This window comes from Lynx rufus, unplaced genomic scaffold, assembly GCF_022079265.1.
Source record: "Lynx rufus isolate CCGP_SWC_20201006 ecotype Redwood Valley unplaced genomic scaffold, mLynRuf1.p SCAF_6, whole genome shotgun sequence".
Taxonomy (NCBI): Eukaryota; Metazoa; Chordata; class Mammalia; order Carnivora; family Felidae; genus Lynx; species Lynx rufus.
The window spans coordinates 108,337,631-108,356,169 of record NW_025814878.1 but is presented as its reverse complement, the minus strand read 5'-3'; the positions used below and the strand labels follow the sequence as shown (position 1 = coordinate 108,356,169).

The following is an 18,539-nucleotide window of genomic DNA, read 5'->3' as shown; positions in this document are numbered from 1 at the left end:
AGCCTATCTATTGTATATCCAAGCCAACATAATCAGCTTAACAAAACTTAATGAGTTCGGAGAGAGCAACAGACCACTAAATCCTGTCTATCTCCCTGCAGAGCATTATCAAAAAACATCTTGGGCCTCGGTGAGAAAAATCACACACACACACATGTACACACACACGCGTGCACACGCATGCACACACACCCCACATTAGGCAGAGCATCACTTTTCCATGATCTCATACATATCAAATGCTGATCCTGCTTGTGTTCACAGAATAAAGTGGGTCACAGATATTCATTGAGATCATAAGGGCCAGATAAATGCTAGAGGACAGCAACCCAGGAACTGCCAGACTTAATGGAGTGGCACAAAATTGGAATTTAACCTACGAGTCAGTAAATCAACCATTTAGATAGTTCTGGACCAGTAAGTATGGTGGGACTTTTGTTTAATTTAGTGCAGACTAAGAAGACTAGAAAAGGACAGGATATACTAGAAAAGCACAAAAGACAAAAGGGTTGGTGTGCACACATGTGTCTTGTGGGTGAGTGTGGAGTGTGCATGTGCAAGGTGTTGTGTGATTATGTCGTGTGTGTGTGTATGGAAGTACATGTGTGCACACTTATATTGGCACAGCTGTGACTGATAGAAATGATTTAGTCACCCAGCGTTATCTGAGTTAAGTGATGAGCATTGCAGACTAATGGTTTAAAAGCCTCAATTGCTCTCTCTCATATCAGTGGACTGTAAAATTCTAAGGTGACATATCTCACTGTTTCACTGCAATATGGGAGAATGAGCAACATAGGACTTGAAATATGAGGCACTATACTACAGTCTTGTAAAAGGAATATGCCAGGCATTTGCTTGTGATCACTAATATAAATTTCTAGTGAAAGAAAAAGATAACCATGCGTACATTCAAAATCCAGATGGTGCTCAATTCGATCAAATCGAATACTCAATTTGATCACGTTTAGTAATGAGACCTAAAGGGCCAGCCCACTGCTACATGGCACTTCTTGGAATAGCCATTGTCTGATTCCCATTAAACTCTTGTGGGTGAAGTCATCCATATGTTTCAAAGTTTCACTCAAGCCATCCAAAGGTAAATGTTGAGCTTCTAGAGAAATAAAACTCCTAAGAAGAGATTTGTAAACACGTCTCAACAGCACAGCTGGAGAGGGGAACCCACCATCTAAAAACTCAGGGTAACGTTGAGCTGATTTTCATCATGCAGTAAAGATGGGAAAAGTATAGAGTTGAATGTTAATATCTCTTATTGTATCTGCCAACTTCACAAAGGCATATGACATCATACACAGAACTGAGCTCCGGAAGCGTCTAAGTCTAGCTGCCTTGGGAAGTTCATAAATATCCATAGGCTATCCTGAATGTATAATTGGTCAAATTAGAGTGGGGAGTACTTCAATGGAAGAAAGTACTATATATAATAGTTCTACTTTGGTCTGTCAGCTTGAGGAAACCAGGTTCATAGTATGTCTGGACATCTGAAAAACCTCCAATAGAATGATCTACATTATTAATGAAAGTATTGGTTACAAAACTTATTTCCAAAAATAACCGTATACAAGTGACTGGGCTCTAGGAACACACAACAAGATGCAGTTTATCAAGCCATGGTTTGAGCCAGTACTGATCACTGACAATAAAACTGAGATATAAATAGCTGGACACAGTAGCACTGGCTGAACTCTACATGCAGCAGAACATGCTCATGGGGACACCGCACAGCAGGCTTTCCCATAAACAGTGTTCTATCGAGCACAAGCATCCTGTGAGATACTGATGGGCACTCTGAGGTGGAAGTTTGAGGAATGCTGTGCACAGTAACCCTCCTGTCCCCCTCTTAGGATCAGAAACTTGGAATTACACCAGTCTAGAAAGAGACAGGTGTAGGACAAAGGACAAAACAACTGCAGCGTTTGGCGCTAGCGTGAAGATCAACCCCACCTCCTCCCCTCCCCACCCCCATACCCCACCAATACAAGAGCCCTGCGGCAGCCCTGCCTGCTAATAAACCCACACAGTCCCCACTATTCCTCCTCTGGAGCAGTTCCTTAAAGGCTGTCTGGGAACCCTCATACCAGGGAACCATCGCAACAAAGAAAAGGGCCAGGGGTAGTGTTGTCAGGTAAAATATAAGATTTCCCAGTGAAATCTGAATGTAAGATAAACAACAAACTTTATTTTCTAGTATAAGTGGCTTCTGTTCAATATTTGGGACCCAGTTATACTAAAGAGTTGTGCGTGATTTATCTTCTGTTTTTATTTTCTACATCTGGTAATCCCAGCCACGAGGCACACCTCTTCTATCAGTTTTGGAACAGTGCTCAACTCAGCACAAGTTTATGAGGCTCAAGACATTCAGAGAACAGATTGCTGTAGGATTCCCAAGAAATCTCTGTTCATCAAAGTGAAGTAGAATAACCAAAAGCAAAGAACTGAACAGATTCACAGAAGCATAATAGAAATTAAGGGAACCAGAAGATGAGAAGAGAGATCAGCCTGAAATGCAGCTAGAGGGAGTGAACTAGTATTTCTGAGCAAAGCTTTCTGACTGAGGGAGCTTAAGAGGTAGAGTGACAGGTGGCACAAAGCTTTTCAAACAATGATGGAGGGTCTAATCGAAAGACAAACTTGACGTGTGTTTGACATGTGTACGGTGGAGAAAGGCGTATTGTTTCCCAGGTGGCCTTTTTCAGTCCCGCCCAATCCACCCCCCAACATATATGCTGGTTATGGTAATTTCAATGACATAACCAGCTGAACTTAACTGCAGTAGAAGCAGAATGGTAAATTCTGGCTTGGATTGTCACAGCAACTGATAGACGTTGTGCAAAGATCATGTCTTATGCTACAAATAAAGCCAGAGTTCATCTATCATCCTTCCAAAATACAGTCCCAATTGAACACAGTGACGGAAACTATTTTCGTCTTTGTTGGTATAAATCCCAGAATATCATATTTGAAAAAGGAAGTGCTGATGGATTCCCAAACTCCAGGGTGAAGGCAAATGCTATAACTCAGTGCAATTATTGTCTCTCATCGCAGGGTGAAATCTGATTATATGATGGCCAGGGGGAAATGACAGAGTTAAACTTGTCATATAGGAGGCTTAAAGATTCTCAGCTCTGTTCTTGACCCAAATCAAAAAAACCAGAAAAAAAAAAAATATCCTTGATTCAATTCTATTTCTCTTGCTTTAGTGTCTCTATGTTACCTCCAGAGGGGGCTCTGAGGAGGCCTCTGAACACTGAAGACTTATATAGGAGCTTACAATTTAGGAAACGCAATACCAAAATTCTAAGTATCTGACTTAGTAATGACCCATATCTACAAAGCCACAAAACTACTACCACTGATGCAAGTGTCCCCATCACTAGGAGAGCGGCTGCTACTGTTAGAATCAACTAGGACCCTGTCAAGAGAAGAGCATGTGGGAGACATACAAACTGCTCCCCACAATGTGAGGAAAACTCTACCCAAGAATTTCCAGCACCCTTTTTGAGCTTTTCCATGCTGTACCTTTGTCCCAAGCTCACAGGGTCCTGTGATTTCACTGCAAGTGGAACATTCCAGAAGCCGGTTGACCTTTCCCCCCACTCTCATTCCAAAACATCATCTAGGGAGAGTTCATGTCAAAGGAAATCATCAGAAGCATATCATTTAAAAGCCAGTAAGAGACTGAATGTGCCACACTTACCAGGCCTGTAGCCTCAAGGATAATCAATCCTACCATGACTTCTATCCCTATCATCTTTGGCCACCCACAAAATGCAAGCCCCTGCAGGCAACTGTCATCTCACATATTATTCTTTACTTCCTTGCCCTATTGCCATGTCATTCTACCCACTCCTCCTTCCACTGCTGGCCTCCCTGAGAACCTGTCCTACACTGCTCTCTGGACCCCACATTCGCTGTTAATTAAGCTCTCCCACATGCTCAACATTTTTATTGGAACACCCCCTTCAGCTCTTTCTCTTCACTGAAATCTGACTTTTCCTTCAAGGATACTGACTTATCTGGAGCCCTCTCAAGTGGAGGATGTTCACTCTCCTATATGCAAATACTAGAAGGGCCAGGGTCATTGTGGTTTTCTTCGGAGTCACCAGTACCATTTCAATATCACCGTTTTTAACATCAAGGCCCAAACCTTTCCTCCTTTGAGATTTGTGCCCTTTGGTCCTGCTACCCACTCTCTCTGATGCTGTAACTTAAAGTATATATTGGTTCAAGGAGTGAACAAACCACCCAGCTACCTAAGCAGATTTGGGCTCCTGGCTCACAGTTTTCCTTTCTGCCCCATTTCCTGCCAATATCCTAATGACTTCAACACCCACAAAGAAACTCCATTTAACAACACTAGCCTCGAAATTCTTTAACCTCCCATGATCTCTGTGACTATTTCTGCCTCACTTCCTCTCCTCCCACTCTTCAATCTGGTACAGTGAGCTTTCTGCTCCCTCGCTCTTTAAAATTGCTTTGGCAAAAGTCACTGTTCACTTCCCATCCAAATCTGATAGACTCCGCAATTCTCACCTAAGCTGACCACTTGGCAACTTCCAATACTGTTAATCGCATCCATCTCCTCAAAACACAACTTCTAGCAGGGCTTCTGAGATCTTACTCTTGACTCTCTCTTGCCTTTCACAGCTCTGTTTTGCTGGCCCTTCTGCCCCAGATCACCCCACTAATATTGGGGAGCCTAAGCATTCTGCCTCTGGTTCTTCTTCCCTCTTTTCCCTTGCTACCCATTTCACTGGACCACCTAATCCACTCTCACGGCTGTAAGTCAGTGATTGTTGTCCCTAATTAACCCCTTGCCTTGAGCCCTAAAGCTATATATTTACTAGCTTAGACACCAATATCATATTCATTCTCAGTATATCCATAATTAAACCAATACACTCTCTTTCCAGACTTGCTTCTCTTCATGGATTCAGTCTTGCTAACCTGGGAGTCATCCCAGATTGTCAACTCACCCCCCACCCATCCTAACCAGTTGCAATCAGTTCTCCTTCCTAGTTACCCCTAACATATTTCTAATCTTTTCAATCCTGACTGTGGCTCATTTATCCAAGCTCTCATAATTTCTGACCTTGACTAGTACTACAGCATCCATTCTACCTCCCCCCCCCCAGGTCCCTGGTTACTCGGCACATTGCTTATCAGTGATCTTTCTTTACCAGAAATCCGACCATGTTACTCTCCTATTAAAAAGTTATAATGGCTCCTAATTGCTAGGAAAATTAAGTTCTAAATTAGGAAGCATGGCTTTTAGGCTTCTCATGAGTCTGGCCCTCTTTAGCTTTATTTCTTGGGAAATACTATCCAATCCACACAAATGCTATAGTCCAGCCAAACCGAAGACTTGAAACATCACAAAAATTCCACGTTCCACATCTCCATGCTATTGCTTGAGAAGTTTCCTAGGTGCTCTGTCTTTTGCTTCCTTCATCTATTTATTTGGTCAGACGTAAATTTGATTACTCTTTGAAGATTCTGTTCAAGTACCACTTCTTGCATGCAAGTTTTCCTAAACCTACCCAGAAGGAGTTGACCATTCCCCATCCATGTCCCATGGCACTCTCTGTGCATGTCCACTATAGGTCCTCTTCTAGATCATAACTGCTTCAATAAGTACTGGGTCTCAGTCACCTAGCATAACAGTCAGTACATAGATTCAATTCAGTGCTTTTTAAATGAATTAATAAGAGTCACTGCTCCTGCAGCTAAGAATAGTCTTCCATGCTTCCCAGAGTCTCTCTAGTAGAATATCCTATATTTTCCACATCATCTAGAATAGCACAGTACTTCATGTGTTCTATAAAGCGAATAAACAATTGGTGAAAAAGTAATGTTTTATTGCCAAAGCCTGGGCAAGACTCTGCATGGATATGCATGTGTGTGTGTGTATGTGTGCATGAGAGAGAGAGAGAGAGAGAGAGAATGCTTCTGTTCTTCCGTTGCCAGAGTGCAAGGGCATGTGTTCTTGACATCCCGAGTTGGAATGCAGAATATATTTCATCAAGAAAACAATGCTAAAAATAGTGATTCGATCACATAACTCCTATATTTATTCAGCTTTATGGGTCATATTACCATGGAGTGACATTATGAGCTGTAAGTTACATAATTCAGCTAAGGTAAGCACTGCACTGGTATTTTGGACATCCTGGAAAACTTATCACCTGTGGTGGATACTATGATGTGCCATCCAGATAACCCTTCAAGGATAAAGGACTCCAAGAATAAAATATCTAGAAACAAATTTAACCAAGGAGGCGAAAGATTTATATGTAGAAAACTGAAGATATTCTGTGTTCATGGACTGAAAGAATCAGTATTGTTAAAATGTCCATACTACTCAAAGCAATCTACAGATTCAATGCAATTCCCATCAAAATTCCAATGGGTATGTTCAAAACAATACACAGATAGTCATAAGATTTGTATGGAACTGCATGCGTGCACACACGTGCGCACGCACGCACGCACACATACACAGCCCGCAAATAGCCAAAGCAATCTTAAGAAAGGAAAACAAAACTGGAGGCACTGTGCTCCCTAATTTCACACTATATTACAAAGCTATAATTAATAAAACAATTGGCATTGGGGCGCCTGGGTGGCTCAGTCGGTTGAGCGTCCGACTTCGGCTCAGGTCACCATCTCGCGGTCCGTAAGTCCGAGCCCCGTGTCAGGCTCTGGGCTGATGGCTCAGAGCCTGGAGCCCACTTCCGATCCTGTGTCTCCCTCTCTCTCTGCCCCTCCCCCGTTCATGCTCTGTCTTTCTCTGTCTCAAAAATAAACATAAACATTAAAAAAAATTAAAAAAAAAACAATTGGCATTGGCATAAAAACAGACACATAGATCAATGGAACAGAATAAAGATCCCAAAACTAAACTTACACATACATTGACAATTAATTTATGACAAAGGAGGGAAGAATATGCAATGGAGAAAGGGCAGTTTCTTCAACAAATGGTGCTGGGAAAACTGGACAGTCACATGCAATAGAATGAACTGGATCACTATCTTACAATGTACACAAAAACTAACTCAAAATGGATTAAAGATTTTAACATAAGACCTGAAATCATAAAACTCTTAGAAGAAAACAAAGGTGGTAAGAGTTTTTGAATCTGACACCAAAAGCAAAAATAAACATGTGGGACTACATCATACTGAAAGGTGTGATATAGTTTTTTATGCACAGTAAAAGAAACCATCGACAAAATGAAAAGGCAAACTACTGAATGGGAGAAGATATTTGCAAATCAAATATCTGACAAGGGGCTAATATCCAAAATATAAAGAACCCACACAACTTAAAAGCATAGCAAATCAAAGCAAAGCAAAAAACAAAAAACAACAAAAAAACCCCAACAATCTGATTTATAATGGGTAGAAGTAGGGCTCCTGGGTGGCTCAGTCGGTTAAGCATCCGACTTTGGCTCAGGTCATGATCTCGCGGTTTGTGGGTTCGAGCCCCACGTCGGGCTCTGTGCTGACAGCTCAGGGCCTGCAGCCTGCTTTGGATTCTGTGTTTCCTTCTCTCTGCCCCTCCCCCACTCGAACTTCGTCTCTCTCTGTCTCTCAAAAAATAGATACATGTTAAAAAAAAATTTTTTTTAAATAATGGGCAGAAGATCTGAATAGACATTTTTCTTTCTTTTTTTTTCAATATATGAAATTTATTTTCAAATTGGTTTCCATACAACATCCAGTGCTCATCCCAAAAGGTGCCCTCCTCACTACCCATCACCCACCCTCTCCTCCCTCCCACCCCCTATCAACCCTCAGTTTGTTCTCACTTTTTAAGAGTCTCTTATGCTTTGGCTCTCTCCCACTCTAACCTCTTTTTTTTCTTCCTTCCCCTCCCCCATGGGTCTCTCTTAAGTTTCTCAGGATCCACATAAGAGTGAAACCATATGGTATCTGTCTTTCTCTGTATGGCTTATTTCACTTAGCATAACACTCTCCAGTTCCATCCACGTTGCTACAAAGGGCCATATTTCATTCTTTCTCATTGCCACGTAGTACTCCATTGTGTATATAAACCACAATTTCTTTATTCATTCATCAGTTGATGGACATTTAGGCTCTTTCCATAATTTGGCTATTGTTGAGAGTGCTGCTATAAACATTGGGGTACAAGTGCCCCTATGCATCAGTACTCCTGTATCCCTTGGGTAAATTCCTAGCAGTGCTATTGCTGGGTCATAGGGTAGGTCTATTTTTAATTTTTTTGAGGAACCTCCACACTGTTTTCCAGAGTGGCTGCACCAATTTGCATTCCCACCAACAGTGCAAGAGGGTTCCCATTTCTCCGCATCCTCTCCAGCATCTATAGTCTCCTGATTTGTTCATTTTGGCCACTCTGACTGGCGTGAGGTGATACCTGAGTGTGGTTTTGATTTGTATTTCCCTGATGAGGAGTGACGTTGAGCATCTTTTCATGTGCCTGTTGGCCATCTGGATGTCTTCTTTAGAGAACTGTCTATTCATGCTTTCTGCCCATTTCTTCACTGGGTTATTTGTTTTTTGGATGTGGAGTTTGGTGAGCTCTTTATAGATTTTGGATACTAGTCCTTTGTCCGATTTGTCATTTGCAAATATCTTTTCCCATTCCACTGGTTGCCTTTTAGTTTTGTCGGTTGTTTCCTTTGTTGTGCAGAAGCTTTTTATCTTCATAAGGTCCCAGTAGTTCATTTTTGCTTTTAATTCCCTTGCCTTTGGGGATGTGTGAATAGACATTTTTCCAAGGAAGACACACAGAGGGCCAACAGGCACATGAAAAGACGCTTGACATCTTTAATCATTAGGGAAATGCAAATCAAAAGCACAATGAGATATCCCCTTACATTTGTGAGAATAGCTATTAAAAAAAAAGACAAGAGGGGTGCCTGGGTGGCGCAGTCGGTTAAGCGTCCGACTTCAGCCAGGTCACGATCTCGCGGTCCGGGAGTTCGAGCCCTGCGTCCGGCTCTGGGCTGATGGCTCAGAGCCTGGAGCCTGTTTCCGATTCTGTGTCTCCCTCTTTCTCTGCCCCTCCCCCGTTCATGCTCTGTCTCTCTCTGTCCCAAAAATAAATAAAACGTTGGAAAAGAAAAAAAAAATTAAAAAAAAAAAAAGACAAGAAGTAACAAGCGTTGGCAAGAATGTGGAGAAAGGGGACCCCTTGTGCACTGTTGGTGTCAATGTAAATTGGTGTAGCCATTGTGGAAAATAGTATAGAGGTTCCTCAAAAAACTAAAAATAGAACTACCATAGGGCCCAGCAATTCTACTTCCAGGTATTGATCAAAAGAAAAGGAAAACACTAACTTGAAAAGCATCCCCATGTTCATTGCAGCATCATTTACAATGCCAACATATGGAAATTACCTTGTGTCCATTGATTATGAATGGATAAAGAAAATGTGTTACTTTTATAGATATAGATATAGACACAGATACATAGACATAGACATAGATATAGATACAGATATAGATATAGATACAGATAATATTATTCAGTCATGAAAAAGAATTAAATCTTGCTAGTTGTGATAATATGGATGGGCTTCAAGGGCATTATGCTAAATGACATAATTCAGATAGAGAAAGACAAATACTGTAGGATTGCTCTTATATGTGGGATCTAAAAAAAAAAAAACATGGATACAGAGAATAGATTGATGGTTACCAGAGGTGGGGGATTGGGGGTGACAAAAATAAAATTTAGGGTTAAAAAGAAGAATGAAGGACTTATTCTTCCAGCTGCTAAGAGTACATTAGCAGCAAGTCCTCAGTTATCAACCCTCTTTGGAATTTTCTCAGCTCAAGAAAACTGCCTCATTTAAAGCCATCCCTCTTTCAGGGGCAGGCCTGTATCCAACAATCGTCATGAAGGTAGAAAGGCCCTGTTCTGTTGCCTCAACTTGGGACAACTCTGACAGGCCTGCTCAGCTTCAGAGCCCCTTGAGGCCTCTGTCAGGACTGCGTCACAGCTCAGTCTCTCCCTCTGCTAAGTCCTGCACCCTTCCTCTCACTTCCACAACTGTTGGTTCCAAGGGCCCTCCCGAATAAACACCTGGCTGAGACTTTGCTTTCCAGGAAACCTAACCTACCCATATACGAGAGAATGAAACCTGAGCTCCAAATAATCAACTGAAAAATTAATTTTGAATGCAAAGTTTAATAAAATGAAAATTAATTACCTGTGTTCTGGCACAATCTTCATATTTGGGATCCTTTATCCTAAAGCCAAAAGAAAGGGTTCCCACTCCCAGAACTATCGCTAACTTTCTGTCACATGTAAGTATATCACTTTGGGCAACTGGTTTTCCGTGATTGTTTGGTTAGTGTCCTCTACCAGACCTGAGTGCTGTGCCTTCTCCCAGCAAGTTTTGAAGGAGATTTGAGGATATCCCTCCTATTAGAAGAATCAATTTCTTGAGCAGACAATATCCCATCTACTTTATGAACATAACAGAATAAAAATATAGCCTTTCACCCTGAACTTCAGGTGAAAAAAATAGCATTATTTCAGAATAAGATTCTTCCTACAACGAGGTAGGAAAATGAGGTTGTTGGCCATAATTTTACCTGTCTTGTCTCCGTGATTCTGGAACAATACCCATTCATGCTGCTGAAAATAAAGACACAAGCAAACAATTCGACATAGGCAAACCTTTTATCCATTCAGGTTCATTCCACCTGGCTGTATCTTCTACCCTGTCCTCCTCACTGTCATCAGCAGTCTTCTGCTTTTGTCATTTTTCACTGAGTACTTGGGTACCAGGGTCATGGTCTTCCTTTACACATCTAACTGAGCAATTTTTTTTTTAATTTTTTTTTTCAACGTTTATTTATTTTTGGGACAGAGAGAGACAGAGCATGAACGGGGGAGGGACAGAGAGAGAGGGAGACACAGAATCGGAAACAGGCTCCAGGCTCTGAGCCATCAGCCCAGAGCCTGACGCGGGGCTCGAACTCACGGACTGCGAGATCGTGACCTGGCTGAAGTCGGACGCTTAACCGACTGCGCCACCCAGGCGCCCCATAACTGAGCAATTTTTAATGTCCATAGGCAATAGGACACTGCCTCTTTGATACCTCTAGTTCTTTGAATCCACCCCATATTCAGAATCTGTGTTCCCCTTCCTGACCATACTGTTTCCCCAAAGAATATGGAATTGGTGATTGACTAGGCTACAGTTTTGGTGGAATCCTCAAGTATCCAGGCCCCTTTGTTCAGCATTCTCATTATGCTAAAAGACAGCTCTAGCTACCTACTTAGCTCCCTGACTAGATTAAAAATTCCTGAGATGCTCATAGATGATAACTTCTAAGATGGATGGATGGATAGGTAGGTAGATAGAGGCACATGGGAGCTCATGAGTGTCTGCTGAATCCAACAAATGTCAGAAGTTGAGTCCCATCCAGCGCCACACTGCCTTCCTTTAGAAAACACACTGGCTTCTACTTGTTTGTTCACTTCTTAGGTTTGAAGACCTTAGTGGTGGAATCATAAAGATTATCAGATGAAACAAATGGAAATGGGGGTAAGGCTTGATTTTAAACCTAAAGCAGAGTCTGTTCTCAACTTCTCTCTCTCCCCTTTCTCTTTTTTGAGCATCATTTATTCATTTCATCTAATCTATGGACCCTTCGAATAGGAGGGTTACAAAGATGCATTTCTCAGAGGTAGTGTTCGGAGTAGCCTCAATACTCTGCCCTGCGGAAGTGAGAATGGCCATGGAGCTACAGAGAAGGCAATGATCCATTTACTCACTGTCTCTTTAATTGAATTTATAGGGAAATGCAAGGATGAAAGCATGATCAATTCCAAAAGAGAGGCTAAGATGGATCATGAGAGGTTTGAAAAGCAAGAGGTGAACATTTGTGCCTGAGGCTTACTACAAAGCAAGTTGGAAAGGATCTTAGAAAACCTAATCTCTATACTTTTTCTCTGGTTTTATGGGTGAGTTTTGCTCTATGGATTTCTCTTTGAGCTGTTCAACTTAATGGATGATTTGGGTATATTAAACCTTTGTAACAGTAGCTTTTGGTCCAGAGAGCAATCCTTTGAGCATGAGTAGAGCAAACTCAAGGAACAGACTCCAGGTTTGAAGCAGCATGCCAGAGAAGCACCGGCTGCCGTGTCCTCCTGTCGATGCCTGTACCTGCATTCTCAGTGCCAGAAGAACTGGGAAAACCAATAAGAGGGAGAAGAACCAGTTCATGCCATGTTTATGCCATGGAGAACTGCTGTAGGCTCCCTCTGTTATATCTCTTCATGCTCTTTGCCTCTTTGTTTCCATCACTCCGAACTCAGACTATTCTATTTCCTCAACCATTTACCATGTCTCCAGGCATCTCGTCTTCAAAACACTAAAGATTTTTTCCACAAATGCCTTCCCAGAGCACAACTATCACCATTCCCCCTCTGTTTTGTTGGTTCCCTGCAACCAGATGAAGAAAATTCCCCAGCTTGGTATTCAAGGGTTTTCGTAACATGGGTAAGAAATTAAATGTGAGAAATTAAAACAACATGAAAGCATATAAAGTTAAAAGGGGACGTTCCCATCTATTCCTCTACCCCCTCCCTCTGAAGCAGCCATCCCAACAACTTCCCACTCATTTTTCTAGCCTTGTTTCTTCGGACTTCCTGTACCTCTCCAGGGCCCTAGCTAAACAAGTACCCCTGCCAACTCGACATATTTTTACTTGCTTTCCTGTTCCCAAGCCTTTACTCATAATATTCTTTAAACCTGGAATGTAATAGAATGTTCTTCCCTCCATCTTTATCCAAATTCTACTGATCCTTTGAGACCTAACTTCTGTGTCACTTGTTTTGTAATGCTTTTCCCAATCTATTTGTAAAGGTCCCTGCCTTCTCCTTTGACTTCTCATAGTGTTTCCTCTAGCTCCTGCTACAGCACCTGTTATTTTATTCTCTGCTTTTTGGGTGCCAAGCCAGACTCCGCTATTTAAACGTGAGCTCCCAAAGGTAGAGACCATTTCTCAGTTTCCGCTGGTGCCCCCTATAACCTTGGACCTTCTGTGCACATAGTGGGGATTCAATAAATTCTCAGGAGTATGAGAAAAGAGCCTGGAGCCTCCAGGCTGTGGCTTTGGCTTTCAGTTCACCTTTTAAAATGCTGGTGACATCACCTGTGATGAGTGGGTTCTGTTAGCATCTCAGTTAAAGGATGTGGTGAGTCATCAGGGGCTTTTGGAACACTGGTTCCAGGTGACCCTCTGGAACACACAGTCAGAGCACGAAAAAAATAAACAACAACAAAAACAACAAACCCCCAAAGCCAAACAAGAAAACCAAAGTATCAAACTCCTGCTATTTTAAAGAGAACCATATGACTCTTTTCAAAATGTGGGGCTGAACAATCCCTCTCATTACTTCAATGAAACCAAAATAGACATTTAACTTCCAAAAAAACAAGAAGCCCCAAAGCCCCTAACCTTCCTTCCTCTGCCTTGGCAGGCTGCTTGCACAATGACTGTGTAGGGCTCTCTAGTGTATCATGAGTTTGGTTTCATTTTCTTTTAGCACAAGAAATTTGAAAGAAGTCATTTTCGGCATGAAGTGGGGGTGAAAGGAACAAGGGGGAGGGTCATCAGAGGGGAGACAATGGTCTCCGAGTGGAGGATGTCAAATCTACTTGCTTTCTGCATTAAAAGCAGTCCAAAGGATGGTTAATAGAAATTGACCATACCTACATAGGGCAGAAATCCTTCTGAAACCACATGCTTATTAATTTTTTGTATTTGGCTTAGTTTACACAAGTTCTTGTATAAAATAATGCAATAATAAAAGCCTAATCAGCTCCTAGGATCTTAAATATTATAACAAACTATCCCATTACCTGTTGCTGTGCAGCATGGATTCATCCACAGCAATTTTCATCCTATCTGTAGTTTTGCCAAAAAAATAAAATCAATCTCCCATCAGTCCCTCTTCCAAATGGTTAGATCATTATCAATCCATTTGTGAACCTACTCCTATTTAAAGTTATTGCTAGAGCTATATCCAATGACAGTTAAAACAACTCAAAAACTCTTTAAACTATAAGGCTTTTCTCCAAAACTCTTTTACCTCATTTGTACTTGGACTTTACAAACAATTTCCATTATTTTTCAGTGATTTTCTATTCAAGTAAACTTAATGCATTCTCCAAACAAAACTAGTCTGTCTTGATAGTAGTATCAAGGGAAGAGAAGGGTTACTGAAAAAGTTGACTATAATTATGAGTTAGGAGAGAGATTATGAGATGCTGTGGGGAAGAAGAATTATGAGAAGGGAGATGGTGTGGGCAAGAGAAAACAGAAACAGAAAAGGTTTGGCACACTGCAAGGGTGGGGCAGTGATATCTGAGGCCATTTCTGCACAGGCATAATGGTGTGTGTCTTTGGAGAAGGCCAGTGAACAGTCCATAAGCATGGAGTTCTAACATTTGTACTGACCATGACCTTCCATGTCAGCAGAGATGCCAAGCTCTGTTCTCTATAACCAACAATGCCAACTGTGGCACGGCCAGGGGGAGCACTGTTCCTTACCTCCATGAAGAGCCTCACAAGCCACCCACAGACCTGGGGGCCATCTTCACCATTACCTGCTACCTCCATTAGTCACCAAGCCCTGCCTACTCTCCCTCCTAAATGCTTCTGATTCCCTCATCTCTCTCTCATTATTTCCATCCTCTGGCCTAGACTACTATACCATAATGGCCTTCTAATTAGTCATGCAATCTGTTCTGCACAGGATACTCAATCTGTCTTCCTAGCTTTTCAACTCCCCACATCCCAACCATCCTGACCTTTTCACTTTCCAAAATGCTCTTTTCCACCACAAAGGCCCTGAAAGCTATTTAAATAATTCCTTTTGCCTGCGATATTCCTTCCAGCCACACTCCCACTCAATGCCCCCTGTTGGATCTTTCTGATCTTAACTTGAGGCAGGGTTCCCTGGTATGTGCGCCATCAGTAATACAGAGGTGCACTTTTATAATTGTTCAAAGCTCTCCTCTCTGTCGGTTTCTAAGTGCTCTGAGATCAGAGGTTGGGTTTGTCCTTGTATGTTCTTGTATAATATGGGGCTAAAACAAGAACCTATAGAATAAGGATTAGATGAGTTAATTCAAGCAGACAACTGTGAAGAGTACCTGACATATATATAGGGCTGTGTAAGCTATAGTCATAATAGTAATAATCGTCACAGTACCTAGAACAAAGTGTGTAGTCAATAAATATACGTTGAATGCATAAAGGAATGAATAAATTGATGGATGAACTAATGAAGTCACCAATGCAGAGGTCCTCCTTTTTTTTGAACCAGCTGTTACCAATAGCAGAGTATAGGAATGCTGTATGGAAAACATTCACAGAGAGGAATAACTGCTTTCTTTGCCTCCTGCCATTTACCATGATAAATGGTAAAAATAGCATTTTTGATTTCCTTTGATTTTTAATTTATTCTACTATGTTGTTAAATAAATACTCAAAGCAAGGAGATTTAGAATTAAGAGACAAAGGGATATAATATCACAAAGTATATTTCCAGGCTTCTTGATCTTGTCTTTATTAAATAAAATGTGTCCTTCTTAATGAGTGCCATACTCTCATTATTAACAAGCTAAATCCTTTAGAAAACCATGCATATCAGGTCGCCCATCCCAACAAACATTTATACAGAGATTTTCTTGTTTTTTTTTTTTTCTAATTTTTTTTAATGTTTATTTTTTGAGAGAGAGACAGAGAGACAACACAAGCAGGGTATGGGCAGAGAGAGAGGGGGACACAGAATCCGAAATACACTCCAGGCTCTGAGCTGTCAGCACAGAGCCCAACGGGGGGCTCGAACTCACAAACTGTGAGATCATGACCTGAGCCGAAGTCATATGCTTGACTGACTGAGCCACCCAGGCACTCCTATAGAGAGATTTTCAAACTATATTGCCAAAAGGGGAAGCTTTTCACCCCTTTGTTCTGGTATGTTCCATGTTTCAGATTTCTCAATGTTTTCAAGAGAAAGACATCAATCACATAACGGTACATTGCACTCTACTGGTCTAATAGAAAGAGAAAATAGCACAAACCAGCCTGGGCCTCTAGCATGGTTCTGTAGTTGTAGAATTGACATACCAATCATGGGCACCTGGGTGGCTCAGTCGGTTAAGTGTCTGACTTCGGTTGAGGTCATGATCTCATGGTTTGTGGGTTTGAGCCTCTCATCGGGCTCTGTGCTGACAGTTTGGACCTGGAGCCTGCTTCGGAATCTGTGTCTCCCTCTGCCCGTGCCCCACCATCCACCCCCACCACTTGTGGTCTGTCTCTCTCTCTCTCAAAAATAAATAAACATTAAAAAATATTTTTAAAGAAAGCCTGACATACCAATCAAAAACTACAAGTTGGGAGAAGTGCCTCCTTGTCAATCCAACTGTGCGAAATCCTATCTGACAAAGTTTTGTTTGTTTATTGTCCATTAAGGCAGACTGTAATAATATTGTTAAATTATTTTGCTACAAAGAGCTTATTCAGATTTAGAAACAAATACTGTGTCATCACATTGGCAATGAAACATCTGTCCTTATTCTTTCCCTCCTGTGGAGGAAAGGTTATATGCTCCTTTCTCTAATGTTAACTTTTCTCCTGTTGCCTTGGACCCATCTATTTCTGCCTCTGAACTCTGTGATAATTCATACTTCGTATTTTAAGTTCAGTCATCAATTTTGGAAACTAGTATTTAATTTAAGAGTTGTGATAGTTATAAAAAATAATTCTAACAAATAAGTTGTCATTTCTTCACCTTTGCATATTTCAAACTAAAAAATGGTATGCTGAATTCCATTACGGAGAATGAGGAATGCCAGGATTGTTTTTTGTTTTTTGTTTTCCTTTTGAGGATAAACTTAACCTGGGAATTTTTGTTATTGCTGCTGAAGCTGCTGCTGGTACAACTTTAAAACCTCTAGAAATATTAGTGATAATAACAGCAATTGAATTACAATGATGAAGAACAGCATGATAAAATTATAACCGTTTCCATGTTTATTTATTTTTTCTATAGACATATAATTTATGATAGCCTATGTTTTCTCATTTAAGCCTAGGTTCTCTGTATTTAACATAATATAATTTATATTTATAAATAAATATAACTGACCTGTTTTTCTGTGGAGCAAACTGGATCTGTACCCAAAAGTGTTGACGTCCTGGACCTGTGTGGGAGCTGAGGATGGCAAAGTCCTCAGACCTTCTGGGTTCCCAGGTGGAAAAGGTGAACTCTGTGAGTGTCCACATTCACTTCTATCCATGCCAGATGAGTGGAGAGCATCCTGAGCTTTCTTCTTTTCCTTCTTTAGCATATTGACCAGAATATCTGAAACTTGATTAAGGATTTAGTGACTCATGCTAAATTGCAATGATCAAAATACTGTTTCTGGGACACCTGGGTGGCTCAGTCGGTTAAGCATCTGACTTTGGCTCAGGTCGTGATCTCACCACTTGTGGGTCTGAACCCTATGTAGGGGTTCTGTGCTGACAACTCAGAGCCTGGAAACTGCTTCGGATTTTGTGTCTCCCTCTCTCTCTCTGCCCCTCCCCCTCTCCCCCTCTGTCTCTTTCTCTCTCTCTCTCTCTCTCTCAAATATAAATAAACACTAAAAGAAACCACTAATGTCTCAATTGAGGTTAATATTCCAAATAATATTTGCTATTTTTCACATGGTAAAGAGACCACTAAAGGAAGACTTCAACTTCCTGAAGTCATTTATCCAGTTACAGACAGTTTAGGAAGCTAGTCAATATGGCATCATTATATGAAAAATTAGCAAACCCAAGGTGTTTAAAATATAAAGACTTAAAATTTTTATGAAAGGGTTTATAAGAAATGAACACTTAGTAGGAGCAGGCAGTGGAGCTATGCATGTATCTGTGAGTAAGTAAGACCTGAATCCAGGAAACTGCTCAGGAGGCAGCAGGAGCAGAGAGGGAGAACACCAGAGTCCGCCCCGCTGGCAGACCAGCCAAATCAGTTCTGGTGGCCAGAGCACCCCCACATTCAACACGTTTGCATAGCATAGATTCAAATGGGACTTGAAGTCACTTTAAAAAAATCCCTAAATCTTGGTCCCAAATGCAACTGAAAAGAGATGAATTCTTATTACAGATACATTACTTTAAAATGCCCCTCTTGCAGGCCATTTCAATATACTAGGTGCACTGATGATAACATCACTGCATTCCACCCCACTTTGCTGTTCTTTCGGGCTCAAGATGCTGAGAACTCTGAAGAATCTCAGCCACCACTTGAGAACCTCAGAACTCCGCCATCCCCAGAGGTGGCTTCACTAAAATAGGAGTGAGGAAATATGGATGCGGTGGGGAGAGAAGACTGCTGCTCAGACGCCTGCTCAGACTCCATTTTCCTCCTCAGCTTTGACTCCAACTTCTTGGGAGATTTCTGGAAGTGCAATCACTTTTTCTCTCACAGTCCTTGATATGGCTTCTTCTTTGC

The 18,539-nt window shown here is 41.3% G+C and overlaps 1 protein-coding gene across 1 annotated transcript in view; it reads right to left on the bottom strand.

The window, feature by feature from the left end:
- The window catches only part of KIF6 (kinesin family member 6), a 380,232-nt gene that overhangs the window by 177,264 nt on the left and 184,429 nt on the right, over window positions 1-18,539 (bottom strand). The window contains exon 13 of the mRNA XM_047103038.1: window positions 17,187-17,402. Within this exon, the coding sequence (XP_046958994.1) occupies window positions 17,187-17,402 (216 nt within the window). The remainder of the gene's footprint in view (window positions 1-17,186; window positions 17,403-18,539) is intronic.